The sequence below is a fragment of the Lepisosteus platostomus genome, chromosome 11 (assembly GCF_059453375.1).
Source record: "Lepisosteus platostomus isolate fLepPlt1 chromosome 11, fLepPlt1.hap1, whole genome shotgun sequence".
In the NCBI taxonomy this organism is placed as follows: domain Eukaryota; kingdom Metazoa; phylum Chordata; class Actinopteri; order Semionotiformes; family Lepisosteidae; genus Lepisosteus; species Lepisosteus platostomus.
The window spans coordinates 7,926,005-7,943,504 of record NC_142621.1 but is presented as its reverse complement, the minus strand read 5'-3'; the positions used below and the strand labels follow the sequence as shown (position 1 = coordinate 7,943,504).

The 17,500-nt window shown below is 41.3% G+C and overlaps 1 protein-coding gene across 12 annotated transcripts in view; it reads left to right on the top strand.

The window, feature by feature from the left end:
• Positions 1-17,500, top strand: part of pde4dip (phosphodiesterase 4D interacting protein) — a 92,070-nt gene that overhangs the window by 60,536 nt on the left and 14,034 nt on the right. For all 12 annotated transcript variants that reach the window (XM_088598204.1, XM_088598207.1, XM_088598203.1 and 9 more), the window contains 9 exons: positions 203-342; positions 5,846-5,964; positions 6,325-6,536; positions 6,893-7,256; positions 8,632-8,821; positions 9,294-9,410; positions 9,955-10,432; positions 11,511-11,746; positions 12,553-12,604. In XM_088598204.1, the coding sequence (XP_088454330.1) occupies positions 203-342; positions 5,846-5,964; positions 6,325-6,536; positions 6,893-7,256; positions 8,632-8,821; positions 9,294-9,410; positions 9,955-10,432; positions 11,511-11,746; positions 12,553-12,604 (1,908 nt within the window). The remainder of the gene's footprint in view (positions 1-202; positions 343-5,845; positions 5,965-6,324; positions 6,537-6,892; positions 7,257-8,631; positions 8,822-9,293; positions 9,411-9,954; positions 10,433-11,510; positions 11,747-12,552; positions 12,605-17,500) is intronic.

Here is a 17,500-nt window from a genome sequence, read left to right as displayed (position 1 = left end):
ATTTTTGTTCTGTTGTGTCAAGTAGCATCTGCTTTTCTTTCATCATTAATATGTAGGTAATAAATTAGGAGTGTGTCCATGCTATGTTGTCCAGCTGGAAAAAAGAGGTTAGTAAGTGAACTGATGTCACTTTAGGAAGAGAGATTTCATGACTAGAATCTGCAGATTATTTTGAGGTGTGTCACTGTTCTGCTCCTCTTAGCTCTGAGAAGAGTCAAGCCCTCCAGGGGGAGCTGGACACAATTCAGGCACTCCGTGGGCAGCTGGAGGAGGCCCTGGCAAGGACCCGAGATGGAGCTTTGAGGCTGGAAAGGGCAGCTATGACTCAGCCTGATTTTGGAGGTGGGGAACAGGAGAGTTTGATGCTTCTGCAAGAACATGGCGCCCAGGCTGCAGAGGGGCCAGGTGTTCACTCTGCATAGTGGGGCAACCGTGAACAATGTAATATAGGGCAGAAAAACATCCATACTAACAGTAAGCACCTGCTCTGGCCTCTTGGGGTATTTGGTGGTTCGACTAACCGACATGACAATGTGCAATTTCTGTTTTTATTTGTTTACATTTTTGTGCAAATTGCCTGCAAAAGGAGTTCAGTGCAATTACTATTTATACCTTGTGTTTGTTTTGTGCTCCGTATTTGTTATTTTCACGAAACGCCTCAACACGTATGGCATGTATTTTGACACTGATACAGTCATTCACCTTTTGGTTTTTCCCATTCATCCTTATACGTGCGGGCTAAAGATATTTTAATTTATAGAGATATCCTTTCATATCATAATTTAGATGAATAAAAATGTTACACTTCTTCATGTGCACTGTTCATAATGATATAGAGGACATAGAAAGAATCCTTTTACATTGCAAGGTTAAGCTTGCACTAAAAATCTTGAGGTAAAGATATAAATTAAGTACAATTACCATAAAATGTTTTTTACCTACAGTTTTTACATTTTTTAAACCATTGATTTCTGAATTTCATTTAAAGAGCATATCTTAAAATCTCTCTAAATCCGAGTCACATTTTTTATGCTGTTAGGATCCAAGTTTAATCAAAAGCTTGTTATGTTTTGTAGCATTTTAGTTTTGCCTGCTTGCTCTGCATACAAAACAAGCCAGTTGAGACTGTAAGTTGAGAGCTACATAATGTGGCTGATGACCCTGAAGCATTTGGTTGTTTGTAATTCACATAATTTGCCAAGTTTAGTTATGTCATGTCCTGCTACAGGTCTCAGCAGCAGCAACAGCTGTCCAACCCAAAATGGTTTTCTACCAGAAAATGATACACGGTCTAGATATGTTTTGTTACAGTGCATACTGTTAAAAAGACAGAAACTCACAGCCTTCGACAAAGAGCTTGTGGAGTGAACCGATTGATCTCACAGTCCAATTCCACCATTCATAAGACTAGTCCAGCCAAGAAAGCCATGTGTTAATTTTTTTGTAAATGTAGTTTTGACACTGAAATATCCATGCAAACCTTTGTGTAAGCTAAATCGCAAGAAATAAATTTGTGCTACCACTTCTGACTACAGCTGTTTTTGGTATCGGTGTTGTATGTGCATGGAATTAGACAACAAAAGGACCAATGTCTAAATGTGATATATGTATTCCGTCTATGACCCATGCATCCCTAGCATGTAGTAAATGCTCTTTTTATGTCAATACCCATCTCAGATTCTGTATAGTTGCTAAAGAGAAAGGCGTTGCTTCTCCAATTTGGCTGTTGTCGGCTCATTTCATTAGCAAAACACATGCTGTTTCTGCATGCACTCTATAGCAAAACATTGCAACAATAAGAAATCATATTCCAAAGTTATAACTTATTTCACAGCTCAAGCATCCAAAGAATCCATTCGCCTGGTAGATATCATGTCTCCTCTTCAGACAGAAGCTCATGTAACATTAAGTCTGTTTTTCAACCATCTGGTCATTTTCATTGTCCACATGGCCTGCATGTTGGTGCAGAATCTCTAACCCTGAGGATAGCATAATGAGTCAGTCTAGGGAAGAGGTTACAAAAGGGGAATTTTTAAATTATGAAAGGTATCAGTACCATGTAAATAGTCCTTGTTTAAACTGAAAGGTTAAGAAGAATTTGTAATTGGTTCCAGTAATTTCATAAGCACATATTCTCTTTAGCCTTTTTCTAAATGCTGACTTAGAAATGTATTTAATTCTTATTAGAAGTTAAAAGTACAGAAATAATTGATAAATGAAAAAAAAAAGAATAATTCTGAAATAAGACATCGTTGCTAATGCATATACAGTATCCTATCCTATGTTAATTTTCCGTAATGACCTTTTATTTCAAAACTATATTCACTATGAATAAGTTACATTTCTAAGAGGACAGCATTTTTTTCCTTTGTAGTCTAATCTCTCCTGATGTTTTCCTTCTATTTTGATCCCTCTGTGAGAGTATTTAAAAACTTGTCACGTTATCTTTGCATGCTACACTATCACATAAATAACATGGGAATTTGCATTTTTCTGTGCATGAATTTCCAACTTTGCATGGCTTTTTTGCTCCATTCTTTGAGTACTTTTATGTAACCACTGTTTTTCTTGTAGCTGTTTTTACGTTATGTCCAATTTAAATGAAGATGCATCCTGGGGGGAGGAAGATGAGTTTTATATCCCATGAGAGTTAATATTTTACATTAAAGAAATCTTTCAATTACGGTTCGCATTAAATCAAGCCAAAAGCATCCTGTAGCTCTTGTCTGGGACTTCTGGCCAAGTTTTGGTGGTTTCATAAAATAACCCAACACCCCATATTTTTAAAATACATTCTATTTGAATTCTAACTTTCTATAAATTCCTGCAGTCTGTTGAGAATTGACATATTAATAAAAAAATAAAGTGTCTGGGAAACGTAAAAAGCCTTCATTGAATCTTCACACCAATGCCTTATTGCTGGATCAGTGTAAGTACTATAAGGGCTGCGGTTCTGACACATCAGATAATGTTTCATCATCGGCTGAAGGTCTTTAAATGGAAAGGTATGTGACACCTGTTGTTTTCTTTATGCTGCATCTGTCCTCCAAGATGAATCCCATGAAGGGTCACTTGATATCACCTCAGTCTTTATCCGTCTTATGTTTATGTCACGCAGAGAGATTGTCAAAGTTTTTTGCTCCTAATTGGCTGAAAGTAATGACAAAGAGATATTATTGGTGCAGGAAACAGGAAGCTAACTTTATAGAAAAAAAGATTCACTTAAAGTTAGTGTTTGGTAGATGGGCTTCATTTGGAGAGAGGAAAAGTGGAGCAAATGTTTTACTGGAGCAGAATACTTTAAAAGTTGTCCTGTTCGATTTTGCAGTCACTTTTATTTGTGTTCAGTGAACAAATGTGTTGTCTGTGATACTAGACATTTATTATGTCTTAGTTACCTAAACGAACCATGTGTTTATTTTGTAATATCGGTCTGGCACACAAACACTCATAAAATAACACACCACTAATATGGTTTGGCACTGCAGCACTATTTTTGAAAACATTGTTAAGCCATGGCTTTGTGCAGTATTATATTTTATATTACGTATATCAGATATGCCTTGTTAAAATATGTCAATAAATAAGCTGCATTTGAATTTGTCTAACACTTTATTGGGTTTGCTATTATCATTGCTGGTAGTTTCTCCTGTTCCCCATGAAATCTGCTGCTGGAATACTGAAGAGCCTATCAAATGGAGTTAGCCATAGCTGAAACCACAAAAGATATTGCTAAACCCGAGTGTGTTTAAACACGTGATGAAGATAGCACTGCATGTATGCCAATTGGTTAAAATAAGGAAAAAATATTTACATCCTTTACACTTAAGTATGTAGTGGGCTTGTGACTAAGAGAAAGGCAATGCCCCCAATCTTTCATATTAATTATATCAATGAATGGAAGCAGTTAAATGTTTAGCATATCGTACACCATCCCCCAGTGTCATTTGAAGTGCTGACCCAGTAACCCAGCCCAACTATTGCCAGTGCTTGCTCCTGTCCTGCTGGGGCAAAATAATCTTGTTCCAGTTTGATGTCCCTAAAACCAATGAGAGGTGGACCTTTTTCAGATTTGCCTCTTAATTTTGCCGAATACCCGTTGGTGGAGCAAGGGGGTGGCTTTTAAGTGGTCTGCTCACACGTGCTAGTGTGTCTGTCTCTAAAAAGCTGATGTACTCAGCACTGGCCTTGCGGCCATTTCTGATTTCATGACTGGATTTTTTCCCACCCTCCCAGTTGAGATAGCGGAGCTGTGCACAGAAAAGCACTGCATATCTGACAGCTTCTCTTTTCTTATCTTAAGAGTCGTCCACAATCTCCCTCACTGTTTTTTGTTGCTCACCAGTTCCTGGTCAGGAAGATGTACAGAAAACTTGCTCTGAAAAACAAGAATCTGACATTCCTCAATAAAGCACCCCAGTGTTCTGTCAGGATATTTTTCTTTGTGACGGAGTCTAGGCTTGGGACTGATTACGGAGGACTAAAGGCACAATGTTCAGCAGCATGGAAAGAAAAAACAGCTTTTAGGGGGGATTCTGATTTAGTGGCAGTCAGCCATAATACCTTCATTATCGCAGACCAAGTAACTTGTTTCACAAGAGAAAAAGCATTTCCGCCTTTAGTTCATGTGTTACCCATGTGCTGTGTCATAAGACCCTTAATAATGGGAAGCTTATGGGGGTAATTCCCTTTTTAAAACACAACTAGGAAATAAGATAGCAGATAACTTACACTTTAAATTTATCAGACCTGTCGTGTTTTACTTTGTTTTTAAAGCAGCTGAAAACTTTAAAACTGACAAATCATTCACAATTAAAATTCATCCAAGCTTTTTTGCTAGCATATTTGCTGATTTCAGCCTGCATTTACGTTTACATGAAGGAATGCCCATGAAGGCTTTGAAATAATTCATGCAATCTATGTTTTACTACTAAGGGTTTTTAAGGGTTCTGCTTAATTTAGCCCTGAAGAAGAAATATTTCTACAAATTAATTCGAAGGTAGCTCTCCCATGCTTTCTAGGAGAAGTGTTTGGGAATACTTGCAGTGAGTGTTTTCCTAGAATAGGGAGTTAATTTATAGAACATCATATTTTAATTTTGTGTTTTCAAAACACTGCATATTACAAGTTATTTTTTTCTGTATTGCTGTGTACGTGTGTAGGAGAAATTGTGTTTGCTTTCCATAGAAACAGAATAGAATGTTTCCATGTAAAACAAACTGCTCTTCAGGTCTGCAGCGGTGATATATGAGGAAACGGCATTTTTCTGTTTTGGACTTTGTGTTATTCTAAAAGTTTTTTAAAACTGCTGTGCAGATTGAGCTCTATGATCTAGACATCACAGGTTTGAGGCTGGGTGATGTCCGATGCTCTGACTGGGATTCCCCAATTAGAGACCAGGCAGTTGGTTCAGCACTGTCAGGGATTAGGGTTGGGCTGAGTTTGGCCAGGACCCTCTTGGTACCCAACAGAATAGTGATTCATGTGATTTCCTTGGTGCCTTCAGGGGTTAGGCCAGTGGGTGAACTGACTAGAAATTAACCCCATGTACATCTTTGTAGAACTTGTAGCATTTTAAATTATGAATAACTCAATAGATGAGTAGATCAGAGGAACCTGTTTGATCTTAGTCATTTTCCCAGTGTGAGCCAGGATGTAAATATACAGTTGACAATTCCACATTGGATGGGTGTGTAATAAAAAAGTAACCTAAATTCTTCACTAACTACAATACATAATGTTTATGTGCACTCTTTATTCATTTTAATGTGAAATGGTATTACTTTGAGAGAGAGAGAATATTTCTGGTGTATTTTGTATTTATGTTTCTGTGTTGTGTCCTCAGAGGTCAGCGCGGAGGAGGATGAGGATGATGATGATGAGGATGGCAGTAGTGAATTCACAGACAGCATTGAGGAGGACGAGAACTCGAAACTGACAGCTCTGACTATGGCCACCAAAGAGGTACGCAAATCCAAAGCAAAGCCATCAGAGCTTGGAGCAAAAAAAAAAGTAGGTCAGATCTTAGATCACAATCTAACACACAGTCCCATGGCCTTGGAAATCATTTATGAGTTATTCTTAGACCCTTGCATTCTGGATTTTGAATTCTCTGCATACTGTCAGTGTAAAAGACTGTTCCCTTTGGCTTCATGAATTCCTTGATTAGGACTGTCTATACTGTAGAGTTTTCAGTTTGGGTTTCTGCTGCTGTCATTGCTGAAGCCTGTTTCATCTCATGCTTCCGGCTGTAAGCTGCTTTCTAATATATTTTTTATCTGTATATTGCCATCTGTGCTGAGAATGTTCGTTTCTTCTGAACAGAGTGTTGGAAATACCAGTGAGCAGAGTTGCCTGGGTGGAAGACCCTTGAGCAAGACAGTATCCCAGGATGCACTGTTGGCCGAACAGGGCCTAGCCGAGCTGAGGTGTGAGGTGCAGCAGCTGATGGAGCAGAAGGGCGTAGCCGAGAGGGAGCTGAGAGAGCTGAAGACGCAGCTGGAGAGCACTGGCTACGCCTCGCTGTCGCAGATGAGGTAAACCTTCAACCAGAACATGCTGGTTACAGCTGTTTTCCAGGAGGAAAAAGGCAGTACGTGGTAATTTCAGCATAAACCTGCCAAAAGTCCTGGGAATATAATTATATTTTCCCTTTCAGCACGGAGGTCAAAGAGTTATTGTGTTCCTGAATACTGTCATAACATGTGACGTGTGCCAGTGTCAATAACATCTTTAAGAATGCTTGGTTATTTGGTTAGGTTTAGTGACCTAAAAAGACGTTCTTATACCTAACAGTAACATGGGCTCACAGACGAAATCTAGCCTGAATTACAAGGAGTTTTGTCCCGTTTCTCTTTGAATCTCTCCGAATTCCGTTCCCTCCCTGTCGCAGGAACGCACTGCTGAGTCTGCGACTGGAGAACGATAAGCTGAAGGGCCAGAGGGGACAGGAGACGTGGGGAAGGTGGGAGAGCGGGGAAGCGGGCTGGCTGACTGAGGGGGTGGGACGGAAGAAGGAGGCTGGAGTGAAGCTGAGGAGGGAGGAGCGGCAGATCCCCGAGGAAGAGGCCGCGTGTGGCCCTGAACCGCCTGGGCCCGTGGCCGGAGAGGGAGAGCTGGGACTGGCGCAGGGGAAGAGATGTGCACCGGCTATGCATTACAGGGAGGGCCAAGGAAAGAGAAGATGCACCCGGCCTCAGTCTTTGGACCTGGGAGCCCTGCTGTCCCAGGACACTGACTCTGCCTCTTCCTCACAGGTGATCACTTCACTCCCCACTCAGACCAGTCCACTGAAATTCCATTGCTTTCTATCAGCTGAAGTTGCCATCATTTTAGCTTGCAAAGGAACGGGTAAAGGTTTATTCCATGCCGAAAAGCCACACCAGAAGAAGGCTCCACAGCAGAAACCCTGTTTCTTTTCTTCTCTTTTCAGCATAGAATAAACCTTTACTTGTTCCTTTGCAGCCTACGCATGCTGACGCAGCTCCCTACTTGAACAATTTTAGCATTACTTAGTTATTTCTTATGAATACTGTGCATGTACAGTGTATTCAATGTTTTTACATACAGCAAAAACATTGACATAGACTGTGGCACCTAAGAGCATATTCCAGACCTATCAATATATGATTTTTTAAATGTATTTTTCAGTTTTGTTCAGCTTGTATCATATGGCCTAGACACAGAAAGGATAAAGCACCTCCGAACTTTTGCTGAAACGTAGCTACATGGCTTCTGCAGACTAAAGTGACACCATATCAGCGAATTAAAGAACACAAAAGGAAAATACAGCCTGCCAAGAGACACACACCCGCCTGTCTTTCACTGGTACTTGTTTCTGCTTCAGACACACTCTGACCTTTCAAAGTATCTTCAGCACCAGCTGACCTTACTGAATGACATTGAGCGCGAGCCATCTCTTTCACATTCCGATTCAGCATGTCTCACCCACTGTACGGGTAACCATTGACCTTTATGAGTTTTTTTATTTGATGTTGGGCACTGGTTTATGTAAGCAATTGAAAAATTGGCAGCTGAGTTTGAATTGAAATTTTAGGCCAAAGGGAGGAGGAAAGAAGTGTCTTTGTTAGATGCATATTTTTGGAAGGGCACAGGAGGCTGTTAAGAACAAGATGAGTTAGCTCATAGCATCAGTTACAGTATTTGTGAGTGTAATTTAGAAATTACCATTTGTAAAAGTCTACTTGAAAGGATCTTTTGTTGAAATGTGTGTTCAGTTTCGTTGCATTTCATTGCCTGAATGTCATGGATCTTAAATTTGTTCATGCATTCTGCCTTTGAATTACATCTCTTCTTTAGATTTTTTTATTAGAAATAGTGTCAGCTGTTCCATGAAGTTGCTTACATGTTCATGATTAACGGATCGGGTCGTGATTAACAGTTTTCTGGTTTTTAACTGCAAACATGGGAGAAAATACAGTATATGATCAAACGTATGTGTGGAAGTAAATTGATTTTAAAAATAAACAACCCTGAAGGAACTTTTAAAAGAGTTCAAATTTCACTTTCCCTGTAGACGTTACCAGTGCAAAAAAATCTTCTGATTTTCGAGAAGTGTCAAACATTCTCCTGCTCATCTCTGAACTTGCCTGTGTTTGTGTTTTCCGTCAGCCAACACAGCTGAGCCCTGGCCGTTTCTGGGAGCATGTGGAGGTCAGCCTTCGAGAACAGAGCGAGAAGCTGCGCTCTGACCTGACCTTGAGTCTCCAGGACAACAGGGAGCTACAGGAGAGGCTGATGGTATCCGAGGCAACAGTGCAGGCCCAGGCTGAGCAGCTCAAGGAGTATCGAGTCCTTCTCTGTAAGTTCTGTGTATACTGCTGCTCTTCCTTAGAGTGAGATGTTAATTTATGTCTTGAGGCAAAATAACATCTCTCATAGCTCTCTTAGTTTAAATGAGGCAATTTAATTATGTGGAGAAATGTTTATGTACACTTCATGTTTAAAATGTGTAGTCCTTCAATACAAAAATGTGCCATTTTCTAACCACTTGTGCTACAGAAGTACCTCTTTAATACTTTTTAATAACAATATATTTTAAAGGCCTCTCACTTTAACATGCTATTCAATATAGTAAATTGTATCCTCTCCTGTTGCTTTTTTTAAGTTGGGTGTAATATAACTTTCGCTGGTAGGTGTTCAGCAATCCGAACTGAAATTAGACCCGAGGTGGTTTTTCAGGATGGAGACCCCCTCCTGTTCTGTGCTGCCATGTGTGTTGAAATGGCAGTGCCCACTCACTGACAGCCCTGTCTGTGTGTGTGGCTCTCTAGCCGAGACCTCAGTGGAGCAGGACAGCAAACAGGTGCAGGTGGACCTGCAGGACCTGGGCTACGAGACCTGCGGGCGCAGTGAGAACGAGGCAGAGAGAGAGGACGCCAGCAGCCCAGGTGACTGCTACCTTGCAAGAAAGCAGAAAAACTTCCAAGAGAAGTGTCAAATACTCGCTTTTTAATGCTATTTCCTTTGATTAACCATAAAGCTAATCTAAGCTGAATAGCATGCTTACGTTATTTCTTCTGATCTCAGTTGTATTACTAGATTTGTGGAGTTTTAAGACCAATTGTTACATCTCCAGAAAAATGCAATACTTATTTTTATCCACTTGGGGGAGCTCCGGATATATTACAGTGCGATTTGCTACTGCGAAGATGAAAGTGTGTTGGCTTAGCAAGATAATGTGGTTCTCGACACGATTAAACTTAAGCAAGACTTAAAGCCTAATGTACTCAGAGGCTTGAAATATGCAGGAGTATGAATGTAGAGGAATGAGTATGCAGAAGAAATATGGCAGGTGCGATATCGCTACAAGTCTTTTCTTCCAAACTTGAGCTGCATGCTTACAGAGATGAATCACTTGATTGTGCCAGATTTACAGCCATTTGTTCCCTGAAGTGTTTGCTGATCCTCTAACCAGGCTTGTTCCCTGTACAGAGTATGAGGATCTGGATGTGCATGGAGCTGCGTACGGCCTGGCACCTCAGCCCCTGCTCTCCAGCCTGAAGGCGTGGCCGGCGGACGCAGGGGAGCTGGGCAAGTGCGACGATGTGGCGGCTCTGCAGCAGCACATCCAAGACCTGCGCGCCCAGCTGCGGCGCTCGGAGAAGCTCATCCGCAACCTGCAGCGGCGCGCCCGCTCCTTCTCCACCACCAGCGACTACGCCTCCAGCCTGGAGCGCCCCCGCAAGGTCAACTGGAACTTCCAGGCCGCCGCCGCCTCCCCCACCCCCAGCGGCGCGGAGGAAGACGAGGGGTGGCAGTCCGACGGGGTGGCAGGCGTGCCGGCGCCGCGGCCGAACAAGGAGCTGCAGGAGCTGGTGGCACGCGTGGCATCGCTGGAGGCGCAGCTCAAGAGCTCCAGGATGGAGGGCAAAGCTTCCAGCGAAGATCTCAAGTCTGCCACCTGGCCAGGGTGGGTACGGCTCACTGCTGCTACATAGTGGCACAACGAGACCTAGGATCTGCCCTTTTGTCGGTCTGTACTGACTGTTTTTGCCCATGAACGGTTAGCATGGATCCCTCCACCCATTCAATTTCAGTTGCTTTCACCTGAGAGAATCACAGTAGATATGCTTTTTCTATATGAGATATAGATAGTCTGGAATTAACACGTTTATTTTCCACCAAAAGGTTTTTCTGTATGCCTTTGAGCCCGTAACACTCCCAATTTCTCTTTTTTGAGTGCTCAGCACATTCATTCAGAAACAATTAAAAACTATAATTTTAACACTTATCAGTAAGCCCATCTAACATGTTACCTCATGGTAGACTGGGACATCAGCAAGAATTTTGACAACATAGACGTCTAAATTCACAATAATATTCAGTAGCCTGGACAAAGCCCAGTATCTTTGAAGGCTTGTTGTACCAGATGTGCACGTCTCTATCTTATACTTTCCAAATTACATTTTAATTTAAAAAAATCTTTAGGCCATATCAGTAGTGCATAGAGCTGTGCTGTGTTCATCCAACCTAATTAAATAGATGTGTCCATTGCACCAATTAAAAAAGATCTTTTTTATCTTACGGTATATCTTTTTAATCCTAATAAATGTTGACCCAGAGAAGGTTTCGGCATCACAAAATCGCACCCTTACTAACAAATCCCCTGTTTGGAAGTGCAAATGAAACAACCAAATAAACCACCACAGAGAAACTACATACCTCTGTAGTGTGTTCATCGTTTACTTCTTCCTTCAGTTTTTTTGCCTGTTGTATCTTAAGTCACATGCCTAAGTCTGCATATCATCTCTTAAATCACATGTAGGGAACTAGGAATGGGGTGGACAAGAAAGATTCCTGCACTTGCTATTCACAATCTGTTATTGACACCATATCCACTATATAGAACCTGAAATCTAGGCAGGTTATTTCCTGCAGAAAATGCGTAAAGGATCATAATTCTGTGTAGCGTCTCCAATTGAATTTTCTCCATTTCCGTATTCTTGTGAAGATTTCCCTTGCTAACGGTGGCCCTGTGCTCTCTCCAGGAAATACGATTCCCTGATCCAAGCGCAGGCCCGTGAGCTTTCCCACCTGAGGCAGAAGATGCGAGTTGGACGTGGCGTCTGTCACATCCTGTCCCAGCACTTGGGTGACACCACCAAGTCCTTTGAAGAGCTGCTCCGTGCCAACGACATCGACTACTACATGGGCCAGAGCTTCAGAGAGCAGCTGGCACAGAGCTTGGCACTGGCAGAGAGGGTCAACAGCAACCTCAGTGACCGTGAGTTGGTTCTTTCTGACTGAAAATGGTCTTCCTCTTTTGAATGTGAAGGTGCCTCTGAGTTAGGTTAAAAGAAGCCCAGTGTGGTTTATGAATGAGCTCCCATCTGTATTCTTTAGTCTTAAGAAGGTTAGAAAATACATATCAACATCAGGTAGACTCCACTGAACATTTTAAATCACTTCTTAATCATTCAGTTAAAATGTAACATGTATCATACACTCTGCATTTGTCTTTGGAAGAATTCAAACATTAGGTGTTTTTGTTTTCTAATTTTCCTTCTTCTAGAGTGAATAAGTGATTTTCTTAAATCATAGCACCAGGACTGTATGTCGGTATGATTGTTTGTGTGGGAGAAAAGTAGATATAAGTTTAATTTATCGTAATTTATGAAGCAAAGGGGGTGTACAATGAAGGTTTGGGAGGCATGACAGCGGACAAGTTCACTTTGCCTCAGCTATCGGAAATCACAATCATTCCTTTGTTCAATTTTAAAAAACTACATGATGCATAAACATTTTTCCTTCTTCACATTCCTCTTTTGTAACCCCCCTCCACCCCATTTCCACCTTTGCTGCTTCCCCCTGGTCACCCTTCCTCCATCCTATGGCTAGACAGGTTAAGCCAAAACTCTTACAACTAAAACTCAGTTAACATTTTCAATACACCTAAATCGTGGTCGCTGTTATTCCTGCTGAAATGAAAAACGGGAAGGCTGTGTAAGTGATGGAGAGAGTAGCAGGTGTCTGGTCTCTTATTTGTACTTGCGTGGCAGCAAAACAAGATCCTCTCTTTTCAACTGTCAGGAGATCGGCCCGAAGTTGACGACAAGACAGGACACGAGTTGCTCGCTCTCAGGTGGGTCGTCCTCTTCCTTTCCTTGTCTCTCCTGTTTCCACATGCTTCCTCATGCATTCTGAGGTGAGGTTGGCATTTCGGTGTTTACGTGTCTAGCATGAAATCTCTCTCTTGCTGTTCTCGTGGGTTCAGTACAGCAACAGAAGATACATTATTAACACAGATAGCAGTTATATCTCCCTACAGCTCACAGCTGACAGCCTACTGAAGCTCAGCAGTCATGAGCCTAGCCAGTACCTGGGTGGGAGACCGCCTAGGAAAACTAAGGTTGCTGCTGGAAGAGGTGTTAGTGGGGCCAGCAGGGGATGCTCACCCTGCAGTCTGTGTGGGTCCTAATGCCCCAGTATAGTGACGGGGACACTATACTGTAAAAAAGGCGCTGTCCTTCAGATGAGATGTAAAACCAAGGTCCAGACTCTCCATGGTCATTAAATATTCTCAGGGTGATTCTTAAAAAGAGTAAGAGTGTTAGTCTCAGTGTCCTGGCTAAGTTTCCCCCCACCTTTACCAATCATAGCCTCCTAATAATCCCCATCTATCAATTGGGTTCATCACTCTGTTCTCCTCCCCACTGAGAGCTGGTGTATGGTGAGTGTACTGGGGCCCTTATTATTATTATTATTATTATTATTATTATTATTATTATTATTATTATTATTATTATTGATGGCCTCTGTGTCAAAGAACTACACTACCGTTCTATCCACCATTTCTTAATAACATTCTGTTGTTATACTGACATATTTAAAGACTCTCATTTAAAAAAATAACTCAATAAATCCTTACAGTGTCCAAACCAAAATATAAAATCTAAAATAATATTGGTTGTATCAACAGTATTATTTCATCTTTCTATTGTTCTTTATTTCTAAACCGAAAGTGGATGAATATTATGCTTCACAAAGGTCTCCTTACAGACTCCTTATAAAACTATAGTTGACTCAGCAGAACAGAAGGCAAAAGCATTCAAGGACAGTATAGTAAAATCTCACTGCTTTCTTTATAAATAAAGCAATTCAAATCTCATGCAAGGTTCTCTTTTCAATTAGGGATTGTCACCAAGCAATTTCATGTTTGCTCATTTGACCTCCAGCTGTGTGATTCCATAGTTCCACTGTGCCGGAAAAAAGGAATGGAAAGCATTGATTTATGGACAGCTCAGTTACATTGCTTTCCAGTTCATTGCTAGTAGGAGCACAGAACGACACATCCAGAGATCAATAGTTCAACTCCCTGTCTATTTAGAAGTGAGTTTGGTATTTCAGAGCGATATATCTCAATAGCTTATGAATGCCTGGATATGATTTAATCGTAACAGTGAGGAACTGGCTGACTGAAATACCAAAGAACTGTTACACTGAGGTATCAAAAGTTGACTGGAATCTAGTGAAGACTTTCCATCTGGTGGACAAATGTGATACTGCTGAGAAATAACTTCTGTCACTGCTAAACTGGTTGTATGAAAACAAGGAAATTGCTTTTTTTATTAGCTGCTATTATTCACAGAGTTTACTATATTCACAGAGTTCATATTATCAGAAGTGTTTCTGCCTTTTCCATACCTGTTCCTCAATTGTCAGCTTGAATTGATGTGCACAACTGTGGTTGTTTATAATCAGTTATTTAAAGTTCAGGGCTGGCAGTACATGAGTACTGTATGATAGCCCCGAAGGCCTTTAAATTCAACTGGAGTAATGAGGCAGTGGAGCATGCAACTTGTAGTATTAGCTTCCAGGATTCATTATTCCTCACATTTTCTACTCAGCATTCCTCTGTCTGGTCTGAGGCACATATAGACTCCACAACAATGGTGATATGTGTTGTGACTGACAGGGAAGTAATAAAGGTTTGGTGGCAGCATTCTGGAATCGCAACAGCCATTAGTGATTTCACTGTGTACTGTGCAGTCCGTTACTGTATAAACCTCTTGTGTGTGGATAGAATTGGGAAGTGTAAAGAGCATAGAGATAAATTTGGTGATGTTCCTGAATATTTGTCCATTTACAGTTTCACTTTGGGCAATTAGAAGTGAATACAGAAAAAGACGTCTTTGTACTTCCTGCATAGCCCTTTTTAACATTTCTACTTACTGTACCCATGTAGATCTTCCCAATGTTGTTTTTCCCTTAATATCTTTACAGTACATGACTAGAAATTGTATAAATCCTTTCTTATTTTGGCAATAGAGAATAGGGAGTTAAAATAAGTATTGCCAAAGTCTGTTTTCCTTGATGTTTTAACAAACTGTAAGTTCCCTTCTGTGTATAATTGCAATCCCCTAAATGTTTTTTTTTTAATTGTTTTTCACAAGTAGCTGGCTGAAATCTGGCCTTTTATTTTCAGCTCACTCCTTTATTGAGCACCCCCGTACGTCTAGTGTCGGTCTCAGTTCAGTATTCAATTTGTCAGATCCGTTTGGCTTTTCTAGCTCTGTTGCAGTGCTTGGTGAAGAAGGCTGTTTAATCAAGGAGTCTGCGCTGTGCTGTGTAATGTCATTACTGGTTTCAGGGCTCCCTTGGGGAGTCGATAATGACCAGCATTTTGATTGGATAATTTACTTCTCTAATAGGGCCTCAGCAGATTCCCAGAGGGATTTAGTAGCTGATAAGACCTTTTTTTCCACCGTCATGCATCTGTTCTGAGCATTAGCCAGTTGACCAAGCTGCATTTGGAGCGTAAGCAGCAGTGCAGTGGGCTGTGAATATCCCTGCTCTGTTTTTATTTCCTAAATTGAACTCTGTTTTGCACTGGGCTTCTGACTTCTTAGCTACACTGCATGTACCAGAAAGAGCCTTTCCTTTCAATGGAAGAAGACAGATTTGCCTTTGTCCGAGTGTCCTGTAGAAGTCTATTACATAAGGCTGGATAGGATTTACGTCTGCGCAGAGGTTAAGGTCAGAGCTGCTCATACTCATTCCTCCTCTAAGGACAAAACAGGCTGTGCGGGACCAGTTCGATGGACTTTGTGTTGGATTCCTGAAGCGGGTGGATTCATTGTGTGTTGACTCACAGAAGTCTTCATTGGCTGCCCATTATGTGGCACAGAAGTGCTTTGATAGGGTTTGAGTTTGTGTTGGTAGTTCTGAGAGCTTATCGCTTCTGAGCCATCACCGTGTTCATTGTAAGTGTTACGCAGCCAAACTGCTGCAGCTCTTGATCTTTGGCTGTGTGGCATTGTGTGCGTAAATTCAGCTCTTTCTGGAGTCTGCACAGATCGGCAACAAGGGAACTAGAGAGGCAGGTAGGGCAATTTTACAGCAAGAGGTCTCGGTGATTCCCCTGGAGAAGCGCACTTCACGGAGATACACCACATCGCTGGGAGCAACATTTGAAATTTGGAGGGATTCAACCTTGTGTTTGAAGTGCTTTACCTTTCAGTGAAAGGAGACTGAACGGCAGCTCATTCAGAACTGGCTGGTGGCATTTTAATGATGGAAGACTGAGCTCAATCGTCTGGCCACCTGGAAAAAAGTCACTGTTTTCCTTCCAGCACATTTGTATATTTTTATAGTGGAAAGGAGAAGGAGAATTGTTTATAGCTATTATGGGCACTTTGAATTTTTTGTATAACGTATGATGACAATTAGTTTATCAGTCTTGTTAGTCATTGTGAAATAGGAGAGAGGTTTTCAATCTCTGGGTAAGTGTTAAGTTGAAGTCCGGAGTTGGGCAGAACAACTTTTATTTTGTAACAACATTGTTTAACCTAAAGAGTGACTTCAACTTTAGTATTAATCAGTTTATGTTATTAGGTACTCCTGGGAGAATTAAATAGGTCAGGACCAGCTCAACCAAGGTAAATCCTTTGTCTCAGAGTACTGAGAGAAAGTAACCTCTTTCTCTCCCATTAAAATTAATTTGATGAGTTGTTTTTCTGACAAAGCATATTAGAAAAGTAGGGTGTTGATTTCGAATGAGCACCAGTCTGTAAAGTTGGGTTTTATTGTTTATGTATGGCGAGAAGATCACTTCTGTGTTTTTACATCAGAGAAGATATAGTAGACCTGTTTTCAAAGGACCAAAGATTTTCAAAAGGATGGGAGGATAGGAAGGTTAGATCATTTCTGAATACTATTTTTTCAGATTCTGAATACCATTATATTTGCCTAGCTGGCTAATAAAAATGATCGTACACAATAATGTGCATTATGGGTTGGTTTTACACGATCAACCTCTTTCTAAAATGCACTTGAAGGCTTAGGAACCTGAGGCCCGGGACACTTTTATCATTCGCTTTGCTGCACATTACGCAGAAGACAAATCCGTGATCGTGCTGTTATGTTTGGGTATTCGTTGAAAGGAATTGCCTTCAGGGTTTGGTTACATTAGGCCTTGATTCCCCAGTGGTGAAACCTGAGTCTTTGAGCTGTTTGAATAGGAAGAAAAACCCGTCTTTTTCTTATACCTTATTCTGTACGTAATTCAGCACTTTTCTTAAGGCAGTAAGAGGCTCAGCAGGGCTGAGTCACGCTAAGTGTCCTGCTTTATACAGCTTGGTCTGTAAATAGATAAGGAATCTGTGGTTTGGATGAGTACTGCTGTGGACAAGCCAAGCGAAGGTGCGGACATTGGAGAGATGTGTACTTGTCGTCGACGGTCCACCCTTTAGGACTGCATTTCACTGAAAACACATTGCAACTCCTGGCCATTGAAGAACCGAGTCCTGAGCTGTGTCTTTTTAGAAACAACGATTAATTGCAGACTGTTGTTCAAGAACAGTCGAGCGGGATATTCGCGCGCTGTGCTTTTCTCTATTGAAAAGACCTCCAGGTCCTTACCCCAACGCACAGGAAAGGCTGTGGGACATCAATGGCACGAAAGCCCAGTTAGGCAGGGGACATTATCCGTGCGAGGAACGAAAGGAGCTCATGGCCCCACTCTGGAAGCTGATGCTGT